The 23,643-nt window shown below is 37.2% G+C and overlaps 1 protein-coding gene across 2 annotated transcripts; it reads right to left on the bottom strand.

Annotated features, from left to right (window-relative positions):
- Nucleotides 1–353: 353 nt before the first annotated feature.
- Nucleotides 354–16,524, bottom strand: LOC129758212 (uncharacterized). Of its 2 annotated transcripts, none has more exons than XM_055755673.1 (2): nt 15,214–16,524; nt 354–603 (listed from the first exon to the last, which is right to left on the bottom strand). In XM_055755673.1, the coding sequence occupies exons 1-2, from the start codon at nt 16,160–16,162 to the stop codon at nt 461–463; spliced, it is 1,092 nt and encodes a 363-aa protein (XP_055611648.1). In that variant the 5' UTR covers nt 16,163–16,524; the 3' UTR covers nt 354–460. The 2 variants fall into 2 exon arrangements, with proteins under 2 accessions (XP_055611648.1, XP_055611649.1); XM_055755674.1 differs by having other exon boundaries at nt 356–603; nt 15,229–16,521.
- Between the last annotated feature and the right edge of the window lie 7,119 nt (nt 16,525–23,643).

The following is a 23,643-nucleotide window of genomic DNA, read 5'->3' as shown; positions in this document are numbered from 1 at the left end:
GCATAACGAAACGATATCATTATAATCGGGAAATAAAAACAAAAAGGGTTCTTTGCTGCGTCGAGCGTTGAAGTCTTTCGTTTATGAGTGACTTGATTTCTCTGCACCTCCCCTTGTTCGAATCCTCTTGAGCCAAAATTTGGATACTTTTGAGAAATGTTTGAGAATGTATAAGCATAGTCAAATAATACGACATTTCATCTATCTAATGTATGAATTTACATACGTTTATAATTTGTATGATATTGAAGGCCTACTATTTTGTAACTTGTGACTCTCAATTTTTTCTTTGGGTATCAAATCAGGGACTTTCGAAGCAAGGAACATCAATCAGCAGATATCACACTAATAAATTATATCTATATTTTATCATACACTTACCTTAAAGTAGTCTAATAATCACTCAATAAAAACACTACCTGGCACAAACAACGCTCTGTTCCCTCCGCTTCGCAGAAAATCACTTCTTCTGATATCCGTTGTGTGTGATATCGACATCGTAGCTGGAAGGTCCACTGTATCGACCATGGTTCGAGGCCACATCATAGGGCTGCCCGTTGAAGGCTCCGTTACCTTCTTCCTGATTTTGATAGTGCTGGGAAGCTGAAAGATAGATTTATGGAATTGCGAAATTTGTTTTAAATTGAGCATAAAATCTACAATCTACAAGTTTTTTTTTTAATTATAGCTACATAATAATTTTCTAGCTCATTCATAATTCAATTGAAAAAAAACTCTAATAAAAAGTTAAGCCAGCAGCTTTCTTGTTCAAATTGGTTTTAATTATGCCATGAACCAAGTCGTGTTCAACAAGTTATGTCGTGAGACAGAATACTAGGTAAATAAATAAAATAATAAGTCTCAAAATGGTGGAAAGCATTTAATTCAAAATAAAGAAAGTGTGAATGTAAATTTTTGATACATGAAAGTTCTATTACAGAATGTTGCAGCAAATAAAAAATCTACCTTTTAAGTATTAAAGTTAAATTAATTAAATAGTAAGTAGTTAGTAGTAAGAATTAAAGTTATGAATTAACTAAATCAAATTAAGATTCTTGCCAATATAAAGGGTGTCACATATTAAATTGCTTTACACAAAAACGCTGTAAAAATAATCATGTTGAAATTTTTTTCAAAAGATCACAAATACTTTCTAACTTATTGTCTGAAATTATGAAAAGATTGATTCTTTTCAAAATTTCAGACATTAAGTTTGGAACTATTTGTGATCTATTGAAAAAAAATTCACTTCACGGATGTGATAAATTCTTGCTAAATCTGATAGGATCAGGGAAATACAAATAGGGTGATTTGCCAATCGTTGTCCCCTTACCCATTGTTGTTCAGAATGACTTAAATTGCCAATATTTCAGCTGGTTTTCATTTTTTCTCAAAAATATTACTGAATCATGTTAATTGGAATGTTAACTGATGAAATGAGGCTTTTTGCGATATTTTCTGTTGTAAAATATTCATCTATCGACATTTTTAATTTTACATGTTTTTTTTCGCGCGATTTTTGTGCTAATTGTTAACCAAAACCTTGAGATTTCTTCCACGGCAAATAAGGTTTTACGTCAGGACAAAACATTTTTCGTATCGGTTTTCCCTACAAAACGTTTGTCGGACAATTTAAACACCATGATTTTGAAAAAAAAACGATCCAAGTATAACCAGCTGAAATATCGGATCGTGCAACAAATAGTCCGCTCAACTACCTCCTGCCCCATTGTTGTACATAAGTCCGCTGCAAGATTAGTATGGAAATTTTAATTTTATTAATTTGTATACTTCTTAAAACTTTGTTTGGTTGCTTTTAACTGCCACAAATAGCAAACGAAAATTTGGAAGCAATTCATTGAGTCCCTAGTTAGCGTAACGTGCTTTGATGTATAAGGAGGTTTGTACGGGAAATGAAAATTTTCATTCAAAAATCACCAGAGATGTACTAAAAGTTTAAAAAACTTATTTTTTTTTAAATAATTTTTGGTTCATTTTACACATTTCATGTGAACTGAAACCAAACTTCACTTGCACCTTAAAAATGATTTTCGATGTCACACAAAAAAACCAAATTAAATATTTTCAAACTTTAGTGTTTTTGTTTGCTTATTTGAAAACTGTTTAATCCTATGATGAAAATGAAAAAAATCGCAATTAACTGCTTTGCATGGCCAATGAATTGGTTGAGTTATTAAACCTTCGCAAAACATGTCATGAAATTATTGAAAGCTTCAGCAAGCACAGCCTGCTATGTAACAATACTTTCCAATGGATTCCAATTTTTTTATTTTGAAATGGTTATAACTTTTTTCCTGAAATTCTTTTCGTCTTCTTATGTTGGCAAAACATGAAACTTAAGAATAGCTAAAACAACTAATCAAAGACAAACTTGATTTCAAGCTTATTTGAATTTGCTGCATGATTTCATATGAATTTTTTGTTCTATCATACAAATTTACATTCAATATTGAACACGCTCATTGATTACATATAATTGAAAAAAAAACTCGGATTGTCTTTTACTATAACATTTTTTTGCTGAATAAGCGGATATTTACGTTTGACAGGTAATTTTGATAATTTCTGTGCTCTAATTAACTGTTTCCCACTCAGAATTTTCACGTTTTATGCACTCCATGTAGATTTTAAAAAATTCAACCTTGGTTCAAAGACATTTCATATTTTCATGAATATATTGTTTCTATCTACAAATCTCAAAATTTAAGATTTAAAATTATTTAACTCTTTGAAAAAACATATGTATATGTATGAAAGTCAGGCAACTTCAAATGTCTGAATAGTGTCAAAATCGCTCAAACTGCTTTGGCTTTAAGGAAATAATTTTGTATCAGATTTATTAGGAACTCCTTTACCCCGACCATTCACTCCACATTTTATGCAAAGAATCTAAATATTAAAAAAAATTATATTTCATGTCAACAGTGGACCTCTTGATTTCGATATTAGTATTGTTAAAATATTGTACAATAGCAACTACGATCCTAAATCCCAAAAAACTCGAAGTCGAAGGTTGGAAGACCCGAAATATTACTTATCATGTGCAATTTTCTCAGAAATTCAAATCTGCCGTCGAGCTTGACCTGACACTTTTGGGTGAAACTTTATTTGGCCCTTATTATTCAGAAAAACAAAATGTCATAACTTCGTGAAACCTAATTTGATCAAAACAGTTTTTCAGCCGGAAAATTGTTGGGAAAGATTTCAATGTGAATTTAATGTTTCCTGAAGTTTGATGAAATGCTACAGAGGTTACATTCAATACAAATAATCCCGCCTTCATGAAAAAGATATTTATCTCAGTTTACTTTTTGAAAAGATTTATTACGATTGAAAAAATCGGACGAAAGATTTGAAACTTTGGGAGTGCTTGAGTCCATTTTTAAGCTTTAAATTGATATTCATTATGAAAAAACGATCGACTCCCAAGTGAGTTCTAAAGTAATTATTTTATAAAATGACATCTACTTCATAGGAGTAAAAGGGGGCAAAACAGATCGCCTCCTTTTATTCTTTGACCTGTAAATAGGTACTTAAAAATAGGATTAAACACCTGCTATGGATTTGCAATGGCATACAATTTTATGTTGGTAGGACATATGAGAAAAAAAGCTCAAAACTAGGCAAATAAGGTCAAATAACACTTCATTCAGGTGGCTCCGGTAAAATTCAGTGGTAGACATGAGTTTCTATGAGAATATCACGTGGAATAAATGCTGTTCCACAGTTTCAAACCAGCGCGGCTTTGTGTGTGTGTGTGTGTGTGTTTTTTTTTAGATTTTGGTTCTGAATTTTCTCAGTGTGCATTGGGCCGTTTATATGGAAGACCCCCCTCAAAAGGAGGCGTCTCCAAATTGGATTTCATTTAAACTACACCCAAAATTCAGCCTCTGTGCCAATGGCGTGTAATCAATTACATAGCATCATTGGTACAAGAAGATAACGCGACCGGCACTGATTCGATTTGCGCCCACCGGCATTAACCTCCCAGCGCAACCGAATTGCGTATGTCTGAAAGAAACAAAATAAAAACGTTTTCACGTCCCTCCCTATCGCATCACAAGACGAAAAAGGATGGAAATAAATATCGGCCAACACCAGGCAGCCAGCGAACCGAGCACTGTGCGTGTGAATGTAGCAAAAGCAACAAAAAAACATTCCTTCAATTCAATTCGCCGGCAAACAACCACGGCTAAGCTGTGCGTGTGTATGTAGCAAAAGCAACAACAAAAACATTCCTTCAATTCACCGGCAAACAAGCACCGGCCAAGCTGCCCGGCTTTAGCAGCTGTATATATGTAGCGTGTGTATGTAATAGCAGGCAGTAAGCAAAGCACAGTTCTCATTCAATGGGTTTCCCGTTTCCTTCACTCCCGTTTCCATCGCAAGACAAATGAATACCTTGAAAGAAGGCCAAACGTCGGGAAGCCACTATCGTGCGTTTCTTTTGTGATTGGTCGGTGGCAGAATGCCTATGACAAATATCCCTCTTCCAGCATGAAGCTCAATTAGTACACTGGTTAAGGTGTCGGTCTGGCAAGACCATATGGTTGGTGATTTGAGTTCGATCCTCCCTACGGGCGCTGTGGTTTATATTTTTATTTTCTTGTTTCTGGGATGAATTATCCAATAGGAACGAAATCCCATAAAATGTGTTTCTTGTTTTGCTTGAATGTAGTGATCATGCATCATTTTAGTTGGGAGCCGAGTCCTTATGCCAGTTACGGTTTTTCAAACATGCCGTCTTCGGCACAGTGCACATTTCAGGGCATTATCGGCACAGAAATTTGCTAAATAGGCATTGGATTTTTGCAACCTCTTCTATGGGTGTAGAAGTTCTCATAATAAACTTCCTTAACAAATATCAGCCTTTTGGGCCAAATGGCGGCCTTAATAAGGTTTTTAAAATGTGCAACCATTGGAAAAAATCGGACAACATTAGGCACGACAAAAAATTTGCCTGTGCAACTATTGGGCACAGACAAGCTGTTTTAAATGATTTTTTAAATTTTTATGTCACTTTTTTCGAACACTTGTACTTTTGGATCTTGTTGACTAATCTTGTATGAGTGCAATCGTCAAAAAAAATCGAGTGAATTCGGTTAAAATGACTATGATACAGCCTAAAAACCAAAATCATGTGCTTAGCTGTGCAACGATTGGCAAATCACCCTAGCTTAAAAAAAATTCCAATCATCAAAGTTGAAAAGGGTATCCTCTTAAAGTATAAATATGTAAAATTGTAACAAAAAAAATTAAAATAAAACTACATTTTCAAGTCAAGTCAAGTCAAGTGACCTATTGTAAAACCACGACAATGATGGAGTGGTTGGTAGAATAAAAGCACAAAGGGCGCCGATTGGTAAGGCTGCTGCTAAGATTGTTTGTTTATGATTCGTATACCGGTATAAAAAGACGGATTGGCTCAGTGCGCGCAGATTTTTAAGGCTGCTGCTGTTAATGTTCCGGCTCTGGTAAAAAAAAACAGAGCGGCAGGAAAGCACAGATTGGAATGGCTGTTGTTAGGAATATTTTCGGATTTGATTCCGGCTTTTATAAACACAAATACTTAAAGCGGCACAGATTGGGAAGGCTGTTACAAAGAATGTTTTCAGATTGCTCCGGTTCTGAAAAACACAGACGTAGCGGCTGGAAAAGCACAGACTGGGAAGGCTGTTGCTATGAATGTTTTCAGATTATTCCAGCTCTGGTAAACAAAGACAGCGCGACTGGAAAGGCATAGATTGGAATGGCTGTTGCTAAGAATGTTTTTTAGTTTGTCCTAGCTCTAGTGAACAAAAATTTGGGTTGGAAAAGTACGGATTGGAATGACTCCGGTAAACAAAGACAGCACGGCTGAAAAGCACAGATTGGAATGGCTGTTGCTAAGAATGTGTTCGAATTATTTCGGCTCTGATTAAAAGAAACAAAGCAGCAGGAAAAGCACAGATTGGAATGGCTGTGGCTAAGAATGTTTTTTGAAATGTTCTGGCTTATTAAACAAAGACAGAACGGCAGGAAAAGCAAAACTTGGAATGGCTGTTGCTAAGAATATTTTCGGTTGCTCCGGCTCTAAAAAAAACAAAAAGAGCTGTTGGAAAAGCTCAGATTGGGAAGGATGTTGCTAAGAATGTTTTCGGATTGTTTTGGCTCTGGTAAACAAAGACAGAGCGGCTGGAAAAGTGCAGATTGAAATGTCAACTATAGCAACGTTTTATATTTTGGCAACACAAATTCGGTCATTGATCTATTCTTGTGAGCGACAGACATGTTAGAGTGAATCTCTGAATCGAGATTCGTAGGAATCGAAAATCACGACAAGTGGAACGAGTGAAAATAGGTCAAAATGTTGCTGAAAACCACCCTACAGCAGTTTGGACTTCGAACTTACCAAAGAATGCAAACCCAATTATTACCGTAAATCACGGTTTTATTAAAAACCAACATTATTATCAGCTCATTTTATATGTATCTTGACAACAAAGAAGCTTTTAAGGCCATTTAAAATAGTAGTTGTGATGAAAATCTGTTCACAAGTTTTGCAGATGGAGCCAAAACTGTAAAAAAAATTGCGATTTGGATTTTTGATCCAGTTTGCTAAAATCACTTATAAATGCTGGTTAGGAGAAAGTGTTCCTAAATGCGCCTACGGCCGTATGACAAAATGGCTCTTATCAATGCATTTTGAGGGGTATACTCTTTGAACATAAGGCAAGAAAAATTTGATAAAATTAACAACTCCGAAAAAAATTAAAAATTCATTCAAGGTTTTGATGCCTCTTTATGTAATATTTTGACTATTAAAATTCATACGTAAGAATCTGAAAACAAATCCTTGGGGGATTTTCGATTCTTATTCAAATGAACTTATAAAGTAGGGTACTTCTGCCCATAATGCCTTTACGGGTTATAACGCCAGTGACTATATTTTGATAAATTATGAAGATTTGCGAAATTTTTAGTGGATTCTTTTCATACACATACTGTCAAACGGGTCATCATGCAACAGCGGGGTTAAGTGCTACATTTATATAACACCACACTGAATCAATTATTAATTTATTGTGTTGTAATAAAGTTATATTTAAATGATAACAACATGATGATGACATAATTTCTCGCATCTAAAGCTAGTTTTATAAAGTTTTTTTTTTTTTTTATTTTTGTATGAAATTTGAAAAATCGAGCAATAAATGTACAAATTTTAACAATTTTTCAATGCCGAAAACAACTTTACCCAGTATGACGGATTGGTTTGATAATATTACCTACAAACTTTTTACTGGTTTCCTCATGCTATAACAACACTGTTGGTGTAAAAATATTTTTTGAACAATCATCCAATTTTTTTAAATAAAATTTTTTATAATTCAGTTCGGTGTCTGGGGTAAAACGCAACCAAATGCAAATCAAAGAAACACCTTGTAAATCTGGTTTCCATGTGATGGAATATGAATGTTTTGCATCACGCGTTTGTAAACATTGAAATTTCTTTCATCCAAACATTTATTTTTATGATTTCAGCTTGTAGAATTTTTCGAAGTATGATTAAACCCCTAAATGTATGCAACATCCTTATTTTCAGAAAAAAAAAATTGAAAATTAGTTTTTACAGAACAAAAAATTACTGCAATTTGTGTTTTCATGCGTAATGGTATCGCAAATTAAAAAATATAAATTTTCATACGTGTTCATAAGATTTTTCATTAAAACAAAGTTTGCTGCAAGTTACCCCATTTTCTGAGGAGGGTGAAAATCGCATGTTTAAAAAAAAAAAAAGATCATTCGTCTCGTATCGCTCATAGTGAACAGTCGCGTTTCGAGATTTCGTCCAATATATCCGGGTGTTTCGTTCCGTTCGGGCGTTTAATACGGTGTTTTGTACCGCGCTATACGTTTTTCTGCCAAAGGCAGACCCCAGCTCGCCAAAGTGGTGCTATTATAGTGTTGGTCGACAAAAAAAAAAAAAGGTTTTTTTCTGGCTAGCTGACTGCCCTCAACTGGTCACCACGAGGGCCGCCGCCATTGTTTGACTCATCATCATCATCAATCTGGTCGTTCTTGCTCGAGCCGAGACTTGACGTGGCAGCCATCTTCGAAGAAGGACCACGTGGTTGGGATCACCACTGAAGGAGCCAATCAAAACAAAAATCAAGTTTGTTATACTTTTCTTACTTTTCTCTTTTTCTAATTCTATTTTTTCTCTATTATATATTTCGATCAAATTGAGCTTCGCTTTTATTTTCATGAAATATGAGCGAAGGCGGGGGGTCGGACCCGCCAGAGGTGGATGGTGAGCAAATCATCTATGAGGATGAGGAGCATCTGGAGGATTCAGCTGTAGCTGGTTTTTCGAATGCTCATCCTTCTCCGCCAGTTGATATTGCTACTCCATCTGCAGCTGCGGGAAAAACAACCCGACTCCGAGTTTATCCTGATAATTCATCCTCTTCTGGGCCGGGGGTGGTTTTCATCCGGCCCAAAACTAACGGAAAACCATTAAATTTAGTGCAGATCACGAAAGATCTGGCTAGGTGGCCCTCCGTTACCAGTGTTTCCAAAGTACGTCCGAACAAATTGCGCGTTGTTGTGGTCGACCGGAAGGCCGCAAACGGAATTCTTGCCAGTAATTTTTTTAATTTAGAGTATCAGCTCTATATTCCATCTCGAGACGTAGAGATCGAGGGTGTGATCACCGAATCGAGTTTGGAGGCTGAATACGTTAAGTCTCACGGCGTAGGTAAGTTCAAGAGCCTTGATTCGACTTCGGTCGGAATCTTGGATTGTCGCCAACTCATGACTGCCTCCGTCGTTGATGGCGTTACCAAGTATTCGCCTTCAGCCTCGATTCGGGTTACATTTGCAGGAACAGCCCTCCCTCATTACGTCTTGATTGACGGAATTTTAAGGCTTCCAGTACGCCTTTATGTGCCTCGCCCAATGCAATGCAAGAATTGCATCAAGTTGGGGCATACTGCTTCGCATTGCTGCAACAAGAAGCGATGCTTGCATTGTGGGGAGAATCATGGGGAAGGAGCATGCTCAGCAGTTGAGCAAAAATGCGTCTATTGCGGGGGCTCACCCCATGATATCTCCTCCTGCGAGGCATTTCAGGCAAGCTGGGATAAACAGAGGCGCTCTTTAAAAGAACGCTCCAAGCGTTCTTATGCCGCCATATTAAAGAGCGCCTCTCCACCGGTCCAACCTCAGACCAGTAACATTTTTTCTGTGCTGTCAGTTGACAATGAAGACACAGATACGGCTGATGAAGTTCAGCCAGTCTTCGTTGCAGGAGGCTCTCGGAAGCGAACAAAGGCGCCTTCTCCGAAAATACCAGCTAAAATAGCTACGGTTGTCTCTTCCAATAGAAACGAGAAAAAGTCGACTGCTGCTGAAAAGGAAAAACAAGTTCCTCCAGGTTTCCGCGGAAATGCACCACTGCAGAATAAACCAACAGCTGCGGGAGCTTCGCAAACCCAAACCCCAAACGTGATGCCAGAATCAACGACTCAGTCTGGGCTCTTTAAGTTGACTGACATTTTGAACGGATTTTTTTCGTGTTTTAATGTATCAGAACCCGTGAAAGACATTGTATTTGCAATGCTTCCTGTATTAAAGACATTTTTAAAGCAATTGATGCAAACTTGGCCCCTCCTTTCAGTGTTTGTATCTCTCGATGGCTAATTTACGCCGAGAGGTCGGAGATATCACTGTACTACAGTGGAATTGTCGTAGTCTTATTCCAAAATTGGATTTATTGAATTATTTACTTCATAAAACAAACTGTGATATCTTTGCATTGTCCGAAACTTGGCTATCTTCTCAATCTAACATCTCATTCCACAATTTTAATATTATCCGTCTGGATCGTGACGATTCTTATGGAGGGGTGCTTTTGGGGATCAATAAGTGCCACTCTTTTTATAGAATTCACCTTCCTTTATCAGGCGGAATTGAAGCTGTTGCATGTCATACAACAATAAGAGGTAAGGACTTATGTGTTGTCAGTTTGTACTGGCCTCAGAGAGTTGCAGTGGATCGAAATCACCTAGAGGACCTGTGCTCAGTGCTCCCTGAGCCAAGGTTGATCCTGGGTGACTTCAATTCACATGGAACTGTCTGGGGAGAACAAATTGACGATAGTCGTTCTACTCTTATCTATGACATTTGCGACAGTTTCAATTTAACAGTATTGAACACGGGTGAAAAAACACGGGTACCTAAACCTCCTGCAAGACAAAGTGCAATTGACCTCTCACTCTGCTCAAATTCACTATCATTTGATTGCCAGTGGAAGGTAGTCCATGATCCGAATGGTAGTGATCACTTACCTATCGAAATTACTATCACCAATGGGGTCAGCTCTTCGAACACAATAAATATGACATATGACCTTACAAGACACATCGACTGGAAAAAGTACTCGGACACAATTAAAACCGCCATCGACTCTATGCACGTTTTACCTCCTTTGGAGGAGTACCACTTTCTTTCTTGTCTGATACACGATAGTGCAGTTGACGCTCAAACAAAACCCATCCCAGAATCATCTATTCATCGAAGGCCTCCTAATCCATGGTGGGACCCTCAGTGTTCTAAGCTTTATAAGGACAAATCAATAGCATTTAAAGAATTTCGAAAACATGGAACTCTTGTCCATTTTGAAGCTTACGTTTCCCTTGAAAATCAGTTTAAAAAGTTAACCAAGGGGAAGAAAAAGGCGTATTGGAGGAATTTTGTTAGTGGGTTATCGCGTGAAACATCCTTAAGTACTTTGTGGAAAGTGGCACGAAGCATGCGTAATCGATCATCTACAAATGAAAGTGAGGAATATTCACATAGGTGGATATTTAAATTCGCACGGAAAGTCTGTCCAGATTCTACACCTGTGCAAAAAATAATCCGGAACGTGCCTCCTGATCTGTCTGATAGTGGTCTAGACTCAAGCTTTTCGATGGTCGAATTCTCACTTGCCCTCCTCTCTTGCAACAATTCAGCTCCGGGAATTGATGAAATCAAATTTAACTTGTTGAAAAACCTTCCGGATGCTGCAAAATTTCGCTTGTTAAATTTATTTAACCAATTCTTGGAGCATAACATTGTTCCCCAAGATTGGAGACAAGTGAGAGTCATTGCTATCCAAAAGCCCGGAAAACCAGCGTCTGATCCCAACTCTTACCGTCCAATAGCGATGTTGTCTTGTATACGCAAATTGATGGAGAAAATGATATTGTTTCGTTTGGACAAAGGGGTAGAAACAAATGGTCTCCTTTCAGATACTCAATTTGGGTTTCGAAGGGGCAAAGGGACAAACGATTGCCTTGCTTTGCTGTCTTCAGAGATACAAATGGCGTACGCAGAACGTGAGCAAATGGCTTCAGTGTTTCTAGACATAAAAGGAGCTTTTGATGCAGTCTCAATAGAGGTTTTGTCAGACAAGTTGCACTCCCGGGGTCTGCCTCCTCTATTGAACAACATCTTATACAGCTTACTTTGTGAGAAACATTTGAACTTTGCTCACGGAGATTTTGCAGTTAGAAGAACATCTTACATGGGCCTCCCACAGGGTTCATGTTTGAGTCCACTTTTGTACAACTTTTATGTGAGTGACATCGACAGCTGTCTCTCTGAAGGCTGCACTCTAAGACAACTTGCAGATGACGGAGTAGTGTCTGTCACAGGATCTACTGAGTCTCATCTGCACAGGCCTTTACAAGATACTTTAGACAGATTGTCTTCCTGGGCTTTGGGGCTTGGGATTGAGTTTTCCCCTCAGAAAACGGAAATGGTTGTTTTCTCTAAGAAACGTAGACCTGCTCAACCTAAGCTTCAACTCCTAGGCAGAACGATCACTCAATCGAGGAGTTTCAAGTATCTTGGGGTTTGGTTTGATTCCAAGTGTACCTGGAGAGCCCACATTGAGTATCTGAAAGGAAAATGCCAACAAAGAATCAATTTTCTCCGATCAATTACTGGCACCTGGTGGGGAGCCCATCCAGAAGATCTTATCAAATTGTATCGAACAACTATTCTATCCGTTATGGAATATGGTAGCTTCTGTTTCCAGTCAGCTGCCAAAACTCACCTCATCAAACTAGAGCGTATCCAATACCGTTGTCTCCGTATCGCTTTGGGCTGTATGCCCTCAACACACAACATGAGTCTTGAAGTTTTGGCAGGAATACTCCCTTTGAAAGATCGATTCAATTTACTATCACTTCGGTTCCTCATCAGGTGTGAGGTCATGAACCCATTGGTGATTGTAAATTTCGAAAGGTTACTTGAGCAAAATGTTCAAACCAGATTTATGTCTATATACCATATCCTCATGTCAATGCAGGTAAACCCTTCTTCGTATTCTCCAACTCGTGTTTGTAGCCCAGACTACGATCATTCTTCTGTCCAGTTTGATTTGTCTATGCAGCAGGAAATTCGTGGAATCCCGGATCCGCATCGTCCTCTTCTGATTCCAAGAATTTTCGAAGCTAAATATAGACACGTCGATGCTGATAAAATGTACTTTACCGATGGATCACTTATAGAGGAAACAACAGGATTTGGAGTGTTCAACGAAATATCCAGCGCATCTCACAGTCTCCAGTCACCATGCTCTGTATATGTTGCAGAGTTAGCAGCTATTCACTGGGCTTTGAATAGTATCGCCACACGACCTATTGAACACTACTATATTATAACTGATAGTCTCAGCTCTGTTGAAGCAATCCGCTCTATAAAACCAGGAAAATTCACGCCGTACTTCCTTGAAATGATACGAGATATATTGACCACTTTATCAAGACGTTGCTTTTCTATCACCTTTATCTGGGTCCCCTCACATTGCTCAATAGCAGGCAATGAGAGGGCAGATTCCCTTGCAAAAGTGGGTGCGATGGAAGGCAACATTTACCAGCGTGAAATCGTATTCAACGAATTTTACTTCTTGGCTCGAAGAAACTCTCTTGTCAACTGGCAGCGTAGATGGGACGAGGATGAGTTGGGTCGGTGGTTCCACTCGATTATCCCAAAGGTAAGCCTTAAACCCTGGTTTAATAGATTGAACCTGACTCGGGATTTTATTCGTATATTTTCCCGTCTCATGTCCAATCATTATTCCATGAATGCGGTACTCTATCGTTTAAATATTGCTGGCAGCAATTTATGCGGATGTGGTCTAGGTTACCATGACATCGAGCATATTGTTTGGTCGTGTGAGGACCACCTATTCGCCAGAGCGAACTTTATAGATTCCCTTCGGGCCCGAGGAAAACCACCCGACGTTCCAGTGAGGGATGTATTAGGTATGATGGACTTGGACTATATGTTCGAGATATACCTTTTCCTAAAAGCTATCGATCTTCGACTATAATTCTCTTTATTTTCATATTTCCCTTTCTATCTTTCTTTTTCTTCAAAAAAAAAAAGTGAACTAGATCTAAGTACACAATTGTAATCAAACAAAACGAGTTTGGCTCCTTAAAGCCTAAAGGTATGAGCCGTTTCAAATAAATAATTTACAAAAAAAAAAAAAAAAAAAAAAAAAAAAAAAAAAAAAAAAAAAAAAAAAAAAAAAAAAAAAAAAAAAAAAAAAAAAAGATTACAAAAGAAATCAGTGATTTTTTTTTAACTACGCCAATTTGGTATCCCATCATCCTTAAAACTTTTGATGCATAATAGGTAGGATTAACTGTGAACATAAGTTTTTTAGAAGAATTTTGTGTGCACTTTGAACATAAGGCAAGCAAAATTTGATAAATTTAACAACTCCAAAAAAATAAAAATTTATTCAAGGTTTTGATGTTTTGAGAATTGAAGATCTCAAAACAGATATGATAAAAGTTTTCTTATGGTTGAACTGCCTCCATAATATGGGAACCCTAAGTTTTGATTTGTTTCATAAAATTATAAAAGACCTAGATTTTTATAAAACTTCAGCTTTGTAAATATCAGTTTCTAGCATTTTCAATTGAATTATACGAAAAAATTGCCAGAAAACAGAAATTTGGCTCAAATCATAAATAGGCGCATTAAGCCCGCACGGTTTGAAATTCGGCATTGTAGACAACAGTTATAATAAAACCGTTTTCTCGAAAACTAAAGGAGATTTTAACATAAAAATTACTGCAATGTTTAGAAAACAGATGCTTGCTCACTTGTATATAAATTTTGTACACATATTCGATGTAATAGTAGATAAAATCAGTATTCTGCTGAATAGGCTTCTCCCCTAAGCTGCATAATTATACTGCAAAAATTACATTAAGGGTCCGTTCAAATATTACGTAACGCAATTTTCGTAACGCAACTTAAAAAATACAGAGAAGAAAAAACTTGTTAACATTACACTTCAAGGCTAAAAGTTTTAGCTATCTTTATGCTTATTTTTAAGAAAAAATACCCAATGAGTGATTTTGTACCACGTTTGCACAGTGATGCAATATTATGTAGACGTATGTAGAATGATGCAATAATATGTAGACGCTGATTTATGTTCAAGTGTGATGCTATGCTGACAATATGTAATAAAATATATTTCTGAAAGTAAAGCAAACGTTTCATATTGTAAAAGCCGTGGTAAAATAAATTGCTTAGAAAACAAATATTTTTCTCTTGAGAAAGGGTAAAAATTAGCGTCACCTCGTACTATAAGATGATTTTTCTTCGAATCAAATATTTGGAGATTGACGAAGGTTGTGATCCTTTGAACGAAGTTAAAACTGCAGAAGAACATTCAATTTTGAACGAGTGTTTCACTGCCTCAGAGAAGTCCCGGCTGAAACCTCTTATCAGTAGGTCAATTGAACCTTACTTTAAAACGGTAACGATAAACCTTACTTTGAAAAATAAGCTTGATTTGGCGATTTGGCAAGATTATCACTCGCCATAGACATTGATTCTTGAAAAGTTAAAATTGCCTAGACTTTTATGTAAAAAAACACAGTCAGATTTTACATACAACAGAAAATACTTGGTTTCGAATTTTTCAGAGTCAAAACATTTGTCAAAGACCATCAAATTTCGGTGTTGAACTGACCAGAACTTGTAGGAGATTGCTATTCAAGAACTATCCAGTTTTCACGATATTTAATCCTGGGATAAGTCTGTGAGTTCATCCGCCTGACCATGAACGTTGGTGTATTTAGTGGATATCATTTGTATGATTTCAATACTTAAATTTGAATTTATTGATCTTACATCCAAAATCGATACCTTCCAGATCCAACAGGGTCTGCTGCTGCTGCTGCTGCTGATGGTGCTGTTGACTATCCTGGACATAGGTAGCCGGAGTGCTGCTGATGTAGATTTGCTGGCCCTGCTGGGCATTGGACGAAAGTGTGAAGGGAGGCAGAAGATTTATCGAGGGTTTGAAAGCTGACGTTGTTGTGGGACTGGGCGTTACGTGGTTCACCAGAATTGGCCGCCAGGGTTGTTGAGGAGCTCCCGTTTGAGACACCGTTGTCGTGGCTACGGTTGGCGTTGATATCGTTGGTCCAGCAATCGGAACCCCGACGAAGGTTGGAGGTGCACTTGGGATGGCAACGGCTGGGTTGAAAACTCCACTTGGGATGATTCCATTCGGAAGTAAATTCGAGAAGGCGGTGTAAAGGGGTTTTTGAAGGATGATCGGAGTTTTGGGTTTATCTGGGAGTGGTATCGCCACAGGGATGATAGGTTTCTGCGGATAGGTTGCAAAGAACGATGTTTGCTGGGTATTGTCCAGAGGTATGAGGTTCGGGACTTGAGCTGGTATTTGAGGAAATACTGGCGCAAGAGGTGCGACAGGAGCTACTGGAGCAACAGGAGCAAAACTTGTTACAGGTCGAACAACTCCGGTAGCTGGAACTCCAAATGTGGGGATGTAATTCGGGGTGAAAACAGCTGGCACTTTCGGGAAATTTCGTTGGTACGAGGTTACTGTAGCACTACCGGGGAAAAGCGCGTAACCAGGAGGCAGAGCTCCTCCAAATCCACGATAGAAACCTGGGAACTTTGCGTAAGGACTTGGATGGTAGGGTCGGTGTCCCAAGGGTATTGCAAACCCTGGTAGTCCATGGTACAATCCACGTTTCTTCTTAACTGCACTTATGCTCACTACGAATAAGGTTAATACTAAGCACACGCAGAAACACTTTGATATCTTCATGGTTCTATCGTCCAAGGACGTTCGAGTCCACTATTAAGTAATCTGAAGTCCACTATTCCACTGATCGACCTTCGCCCGAATCAAATTACAACGCAACAATGAGCAGCTCCATTGTATTGCGACTCATATTTATAACACTAATGGAATTATTAAAGTTCAATTTTTCCAACGGTCAACACCTACTCCTAAGATAGTCCGAATGGGTTAACATAACGTTTATTAATAAGCACGTAACATTCCCTACTTTCAGCGCAGGGTCACTTACAACCCACCTCCCAATAATTGATAATGCACTTCCAACATATTTGAACACCGCCAATATCGAAAACCATCCGAACTCTTTCAAAAAGATTCCCAAACAAAATCGAAAATAAGCTCACACAGAGCTGATCCCCCGATAAAAGAAGCAAAGAAAAAAAAACGCGAATTAATATTCTCGCAGCGTCCAAGTGCCGATGTGTATGCTTTCAATTTTCACTATACCTACCCTTTGCCAAGGCTCGTGCTTCGGAAGCATAAAACTGTTCCCCAACACCTCGCCAAATCGATGGTACAATAAAGCACATCACTTCATTCTGTCAACGTACTGAGAGCTGGATACCTTCCTCACCTGAAACCTATGCGCGGGCGATGTTTTTTGAAGAACTCCGGTAGGGTTTCGGTATGTATCGGAATCGTCAGTTAGTTAGTTGCTATAGGAAGATAAAATCGAGGGTAATGAAATTCGCAACAGTTACAATATCGATCATTTCACCCTCCCAGGATGAGGTAATTTTGATGGTCAGGTGGAAATGGCGCGTCGTCGTCCTCCGAAGCATTTCTGTTTAAGGATGCCCTAACTGAAGCGTGCTGTGGCACGCACAAAATCGGAGATATGCGGTAATGCACCTTCGACGCCATCCAGTATGGCATAATATTTAATGGCTTGCATACTTATTTCGGGTACCTACCTACGACAGACTGTGTGATCCGAGGTGTGGATGATTTTATTTTTTCCGTTGATGGGTATTAACGAAACTGTCACATTGTAGATGCATTTCCCTGACGCGCTGCTGCATTTTGATTACAGTGATTCAAGTACCGGTATTTTTTTGTGGCAACTTGACTCATTCATTAATTCTGGCGTTTATCGGAATTGGAACATGCGCTGTCTCGGAATTAAATTCACTTAGATATATGGTATATCAGTTTATTTTGGAAACAAAAGTTTAAAATCGAGTTGTTTTATCATAAATTCAATGCTAAATTTATAATTCTTCACTGTTCGTATACCCTCTTTTCGCTCGCTAAACAATTTTGTAGTAGCATTTCATGACCAAAACAGGAGAATTAGGATACTTGATCCCTGAGGTTACATGATTCCTCAGCTTCATATCGAAGCCGGAATGAAGATCTTCAAGATCTTTTTTAACAATCTAAAATGTTTTCCACACAAAAAAATTATAATAAAAATTTTTTTTGGAGCGTTTCCATAGCCGTGGGAAGCTGACGTTTAAAAGGAAATGTAGGTGGAAGGTTCAAAAGACATTTATAGTTAAGAGTAGGCAGCTTAGAGTAGTAAGCGATCATGAGACGTTAGTTAGACTATCCTGCACTGCAATCAACACAGATAATGAACAACCCTTCATGATAACAGTTGGAGGAAGCACGTCGGTGGGTCGAGACAGGTCGCATCAATACTCCGAACGAAACCGACTACCTACTGTTTTATGTTTTGTTAAAAAAAGTTAAACGAATAAAAGGAGAGCTCACCTGATTATACAGGAATCTCCTAGACAGCTGTTGATTTTGAGTCGAATCCATCAACCACATCGTGCAATTCCATCGTCTGGGGCCAAAATGTTGTAAGGAAATGGCTTTAAAGTTGTCTGCTCCAGGTTGTTCAAAACTCGAAGCTCATCAGGTTATCGCTAGTTGGTTATCCATGCGTGAAATCATAAAAAGAAATACAGAGAACAAAAAGAAAAAAAAGAGAAAAAGTTCAGAGATTTTTTCCAAGTAAAATTATAAGTTCAAGAAATGAATTAACAGAAGAATTGAGAAGGTATTGGAAAATAAGTGTCAAGAGCATGTCAGAAAATTGGCACGCCACTGGCCCAAGGCATTTCACTTATTTTCAATTATAAATTTCGGATTGCAATTCAACAAACTTCTTAAACTGAAGCGCAAAACCCCTACCTCACGTTTAAAATGGGTTTTTAATAAAAAGTGTAACTAAACAAGTTCGTAATTTGAAACCAACCATTTTTACTTCAAACTCTATTCATAAAATACTAAATAATTTAACACATTAATAGCACTGACCACACTGACTTGACACTTAGAACAAAAATTCAACCATTTTCTGTCTAATTTTTTTTGTTGTTAGATTTAGTAGGTTCGCAATATCGACGGCAGGTGGCGAACCTGAAAAAATCGACAAAAAATGCCCTGTAGGAAAAATGAACCTGTTTAGCCCGATTTTATCGTGGACACAGCCTGTGTTTATGTTAAAGTTGGGTGGCATTTCCTAACTGGGATAGCATTTCTTCAAATCGATCGATGCGCACTCTGGAATCGATATTGCGTACTGTTGGAAAAATTATCCAGAAAACGAAATCGAGTGTCCAGTCAGTATGGTCAGTGTTAATAGTCTGGTAGCCCTGTGACAGGTTTTTAAATACTACTCTCGATATTCAACAGAACAAACAAAATAATAGCTTAAACCTAGTATCCATTACTTTCTTCCAAAAAGTTTTGATAAATGACACAAGGCCACACACAAGGCCGTGCGAACGATATTTTTCTAAGTAAAATTTTCACCGTAGTATCGGGACATTACTTGATCTTAAAAGGTGTTTAAAAATATGTGTTAACAAGTTAGTTAGAAATTTTGCTCGCCTCCGGCAGAGTTTAGTCTTAAATCGTCCTTGGCTTGAGACATTTCATTTTTCGACACTATATGACGTTCACGAATTGAAACTTATTTCTAATTGGAAATTTCGATTTGAAATTCAATTAAACTTTTGTATTAAAACTCTAAACTTGACATACATGAACCCTACCTCGCCTTTAAAAATAGTTTATATTAAGAAGTGAACAAGAACAGAGTTGGAAACGAACCATTTTAACTTCAAAATTAATTCATCGAATAGTAACTTAATAAATCGACAAGTTGGACACCATGGTAAAGGCCTTTATCTCTCACGATGGGCCACAGAGTTAGCAAAACAAATCTAAAAACTAATATCCTCTACTTAATTACAAAAAAATATTTAAAAAAAACGTTTATGTTTATACAAATGTTACGCTGATATGAAATATTCTTTAACGACCGATTTCAGTCTCAATTAAAAATTTTTCCTTGTTCTTCTCAATGCTCAACCTCACATTTAAAATGGTTTTGATAAACTACACAAGGCCAAACAATTTACATTTTGCGAGGTGTAATGGATTTAAAACGTGATGTTGATGCCCTAAATCTAAACATGCAATTTTTCTATCAGTTTTTGTTAATAAAATAACTTTTGAAAACATGTTCAAATGATTTAAGAAAGTTATGCATCTTTTTGATAAAACTTTAAAACAAAAACATACCTAACATTTTAAAATAAAAAAAATTAAACTAATTATCAACTTTCCTCAAGATTTCAAGTAGCTTTGAGTTCTGCGAAAAAAGTAATAGATGTTTACTATTCGTTTATTTTCCCTCATTTAACGAACTTTCAAAGAAGTTTTAAACCAAATTGAAGTTTAGATTTTTTTAAAGCATAAATCTAAACGTTTTGCAGTTTTCAACAAATTTGTTAAAAGAAATCAAGTTTTCTGAAGCAATGTCAAAAATACTTGTACCCACGGCCGTAGGAATGTTAAATGGATGTTAAATCCCCCCCCCCCCCCCCCCCACATGAGGATCCAAAACACCAAACGAGGTATCTACACTCAAAATTTTAAATTCAGAACCAAATTATGACAATAGAGTAAGGTGAATCAAGAGTAACAATCAAGACTTGAAACTAATGCCAAAACCTCAAAAATCCATCCCAAGTCTAAAATTCTGCTACATTTTCTCACTTCTTCATCGAAATTCAGGTCTGAACATTAAATTCCGAATTAAACTAGACCCATTTCAGAGGTTCTGGTTCCAAAATTCCCATAATCAAAATTGTATTCCTATTTTCGTATTTCGGATTCTGTATCCAGTTCAGGATTCCTGATTTTCAGTTCGAATAATCATAAGAAATTAGAAATGAAAAGCTGCTTTGAATCAAATTTGGTTTTGCATTTCATATCAAATTTAAATCATGTCTTTGGAGATCATATGCATTTTCAATATTTTGATAATATTTTTCCGAATATCAAAAAGAGAAATTTTGTTTTATATTCAAATTCGAAGTCCTTAAACTTAAATTTTAAACAAAATTAAAAAATTGAGGCTTCGAAATGGCAATCCAAAATTTAAGACTCAGATTCAGATCTGTGTAAATTCATATTTTAATTCTGATTCACAATACAGATTAAAAATAAATAATTTAAACAATGAATTTAGGATAAACCTGAAATTCAAAATTTAAATAATAGATTCAAGAATGAGGGCGCCAAAGCTTGGCTCATAAAATTCTAATCGGAAAGAATATTCGGAATTCGTATTTTTTGTATATTCGAAAATCGTATGGAAATTCGGTTACAGATTGGAAGCGCAATTTTTGAATTCAGGTTCAGAATTCAGATTGAGAATGCAGCTTTAAAATTCAGAAAAATTATCAAATTACAATCAACATAAATTGTTAGGGAATTTAAGAGATCATGAACTTAACATATTGCGGCCCAAATACGAGAATTCTCGTTTTTTCGCTTGTCAACAGTGTGCTACACTTCGAAGTGTAACTCGAATGAACTGAATTTGAATGTTAAATTTTATTCGACAAAATTGCCCAAAACATTTGCCGTAACTTAAAAATGCTAAATTTGTTAAATTTACTCCAGGGGTTTCTCAGATATAGAATGCCGAATTTCGGTATTTCTCGTCATAGATTTATTCGCGGCCCTTGATGTGTTAAGATTGCTCGTCGGTTCAATTTCCAGATTTAAATTTTCTAAACAAAATTAATTTGTAAACACAATTCAACTGAAAATTACAAATAAAAGGAAGAATTTCAGTTCTTTGTTTTATCCGAAAATCCCAAATTTTATTAAAAAAAAAATCCAAAGGATTTTCTCTATGGAATTGATTCGATTGTGAAAACTATTTGCTTTTAACAACTTCACCTTAAAAATCTGCACAAAATTCTGTAGAATGAGGTTTCATTATTAGATTTATAACGTTTAAATTATGCTTTTTAATGGAGCATCAGGTATCAGGTATCAGAATGGGGGTAGGCTTAATAGCGGCACGTTATCCAAACATACGGGAAAATTGTGCCTAGCCTTTTTTTTTATCCAAGATTTCATCATTTACCTGAGAAACCTGAAAAACCTATAAAAGGAAGAAATAAATTCAATCTATTTAAGATGGCATAAAGCCTTTCCACTAGGGATTATTAGTATTAAAGCTCTTTTCTACATTCGGTAAGGAATGATAGAATGTTTTTTAAGTTTAATTTCTTAAACTCAGATTCGCTTAAAGCGTAAGATCCCAGAGTACGAAAGCGTAGTCTGGCAAATGAGGGACAGTTACATATAAGATGGAAGGGATCTTCCACATCTGATTCACAACTACCACATACTGGAGATTCAGCACGCTGAATGTTGTGCATGTGATAGTTGAGTTTACAATGACCGGAGAGTGCTCTGATCAAGATGCTGCAATGAGATTTATTTAAAGTTAATAAGTAACTCGATATGATTGGAGATGGTTTTTCTAAAAATAATTTAGTTTGACGACAAGTGTCCAACTCTTCCCAGTATCGTTCATGCTGGTTAGAGGACCAAGTTTGAATTTGGTTTCTGAACCAACATGGTGATATTGGGACAGCCGGCTCTGGTCCGTAAAATTCCTTTTCCGACCCAGCTCTAGCGAGTTTGTCGGCGCATTCGTTTCCAAAAATTCCCTTATGTCCGGGTACCCATAGAAGGTTTAATCCATTGCCTTCAGCAAGTTCTTCGATTGCTTTCCGGCATGCGATTACCAGTTTTGATCTAGAACTGGAAGCACTGAGTGATTTGATAGCTGCTTGGCTATCTGAACAGAAGTAAATTGTTCTGAACATAATCTTCTTTTGAAGTGCAATTTGCACTCCATACATAATAGCATATAGCTCAGCCTGAAAGACTGTACAATATTTTCCTAGAGGTTGAGCATATTCTATGTTCAACTCGTGACAATAAATTCCTGCACCTGCACGGCCGTTTGATAATGAACCGTCAGTATAGAATACAATATGAGAGGACATTTGGTCCTCTACGAAACCTGATATCCATTCTTGAGGAGAAGGAAAATTTACTTTGAACCCCATGTAGGGAAAACTACTCGAGAGTGTTAAATCGTTTGGCGCTAGATTAAACTTGTTTAATCTAACTAATTCAGGCCACACATTTGTATGACTCGATGATCTTTCGATATTTCCTGACAGCCAGAGACCAACTGCCTGTAGACGAAAAGCACATGAGAAGGCTTCCTGTTTTAGGAACAAGTGTAGAGGTTTGATAGAAAACAGAGCCTCTAGTGCTGCAGTAGGAGTTGTAGTGAACGATCCGGACATCCCCAAAAGACACATTCTTTGAAGGTGATTTTCCGAACTGTTGCAACTTCTCCTTTCTGCCACCACACTAGACACCCATAGGCCAGAATTGGTCTTACTATTGTGGAGTAAATCCAGTGAATATGTTTGGGTTTGAGTCCCCAGTTTTTCCCGATTGCACGTCGGCATTGTCCGAAGGCCATGCATGCTTTTTTGATTCTGAATTCGATGTGATCAGACCAGTTTAATTTGGAGTCAAGAATGACACCCAAATATTTAACTTGATTAGACACGGTGATTTCGGAACCATAAAACAGCAGAGGGCGCACCCCGCGGGTGATACGTTTTTTAGTAAATAAAACAATATTAGTTTTTAGAGGATTAACTGAAAGTTCTACATGAGAACACCATCGTTCAACAGAGCGCAGAGCTTGTTGCATTATATCAAATAATGTGCTTATGCATAAACCTCTTACCAGCAGAAGATAATCATCTGCGAATCCATAGGTTGGTATTCCACGGTCATTGAGTTTTCTCAACAAGCCGTCTGCAACTAGGTTCCACAAAAGAGGTGATAGTACACCTCCCTGTGGGCAACCACGTGTGCTAACTTTTGTTATTGAAGCCTGTCTTAAAGACGAATGAAGATTCCTGTTACTTAGCATTGCGCTAATCCAGTTAGTCATAACACTAGGCACTCCATGAAGTAGTGCCGCATCCATTATTGATGTAAACGAGACATTATCAAATGCTCCTTCTATGTCTAGAAAAGCTCCTAGACATGATTCTTTCTGTGAAAAACTATTTTCAATATTATGTACT

The sequence above is a fragment of the Uranotaenia lowii genome, chromosome 3, assembly GCF_029784155.1.
Source record: "Uranotaenia lowii strain MFRU-FL chromosome 3, ASM2978415v1, whole genome shotgun sequence".
Lineage (NCBI taxonomy): Eukaryota > Metazoa > Arthropoda > Insecta > Diptera > Culicidae > Uranotaenia > Uranotaenia lowii.
The sequence above is the reverse complement of the archived record's forward strand: the minus strand, read 5'-3'. Positions and strand labels throughout refer to the sequence as shown.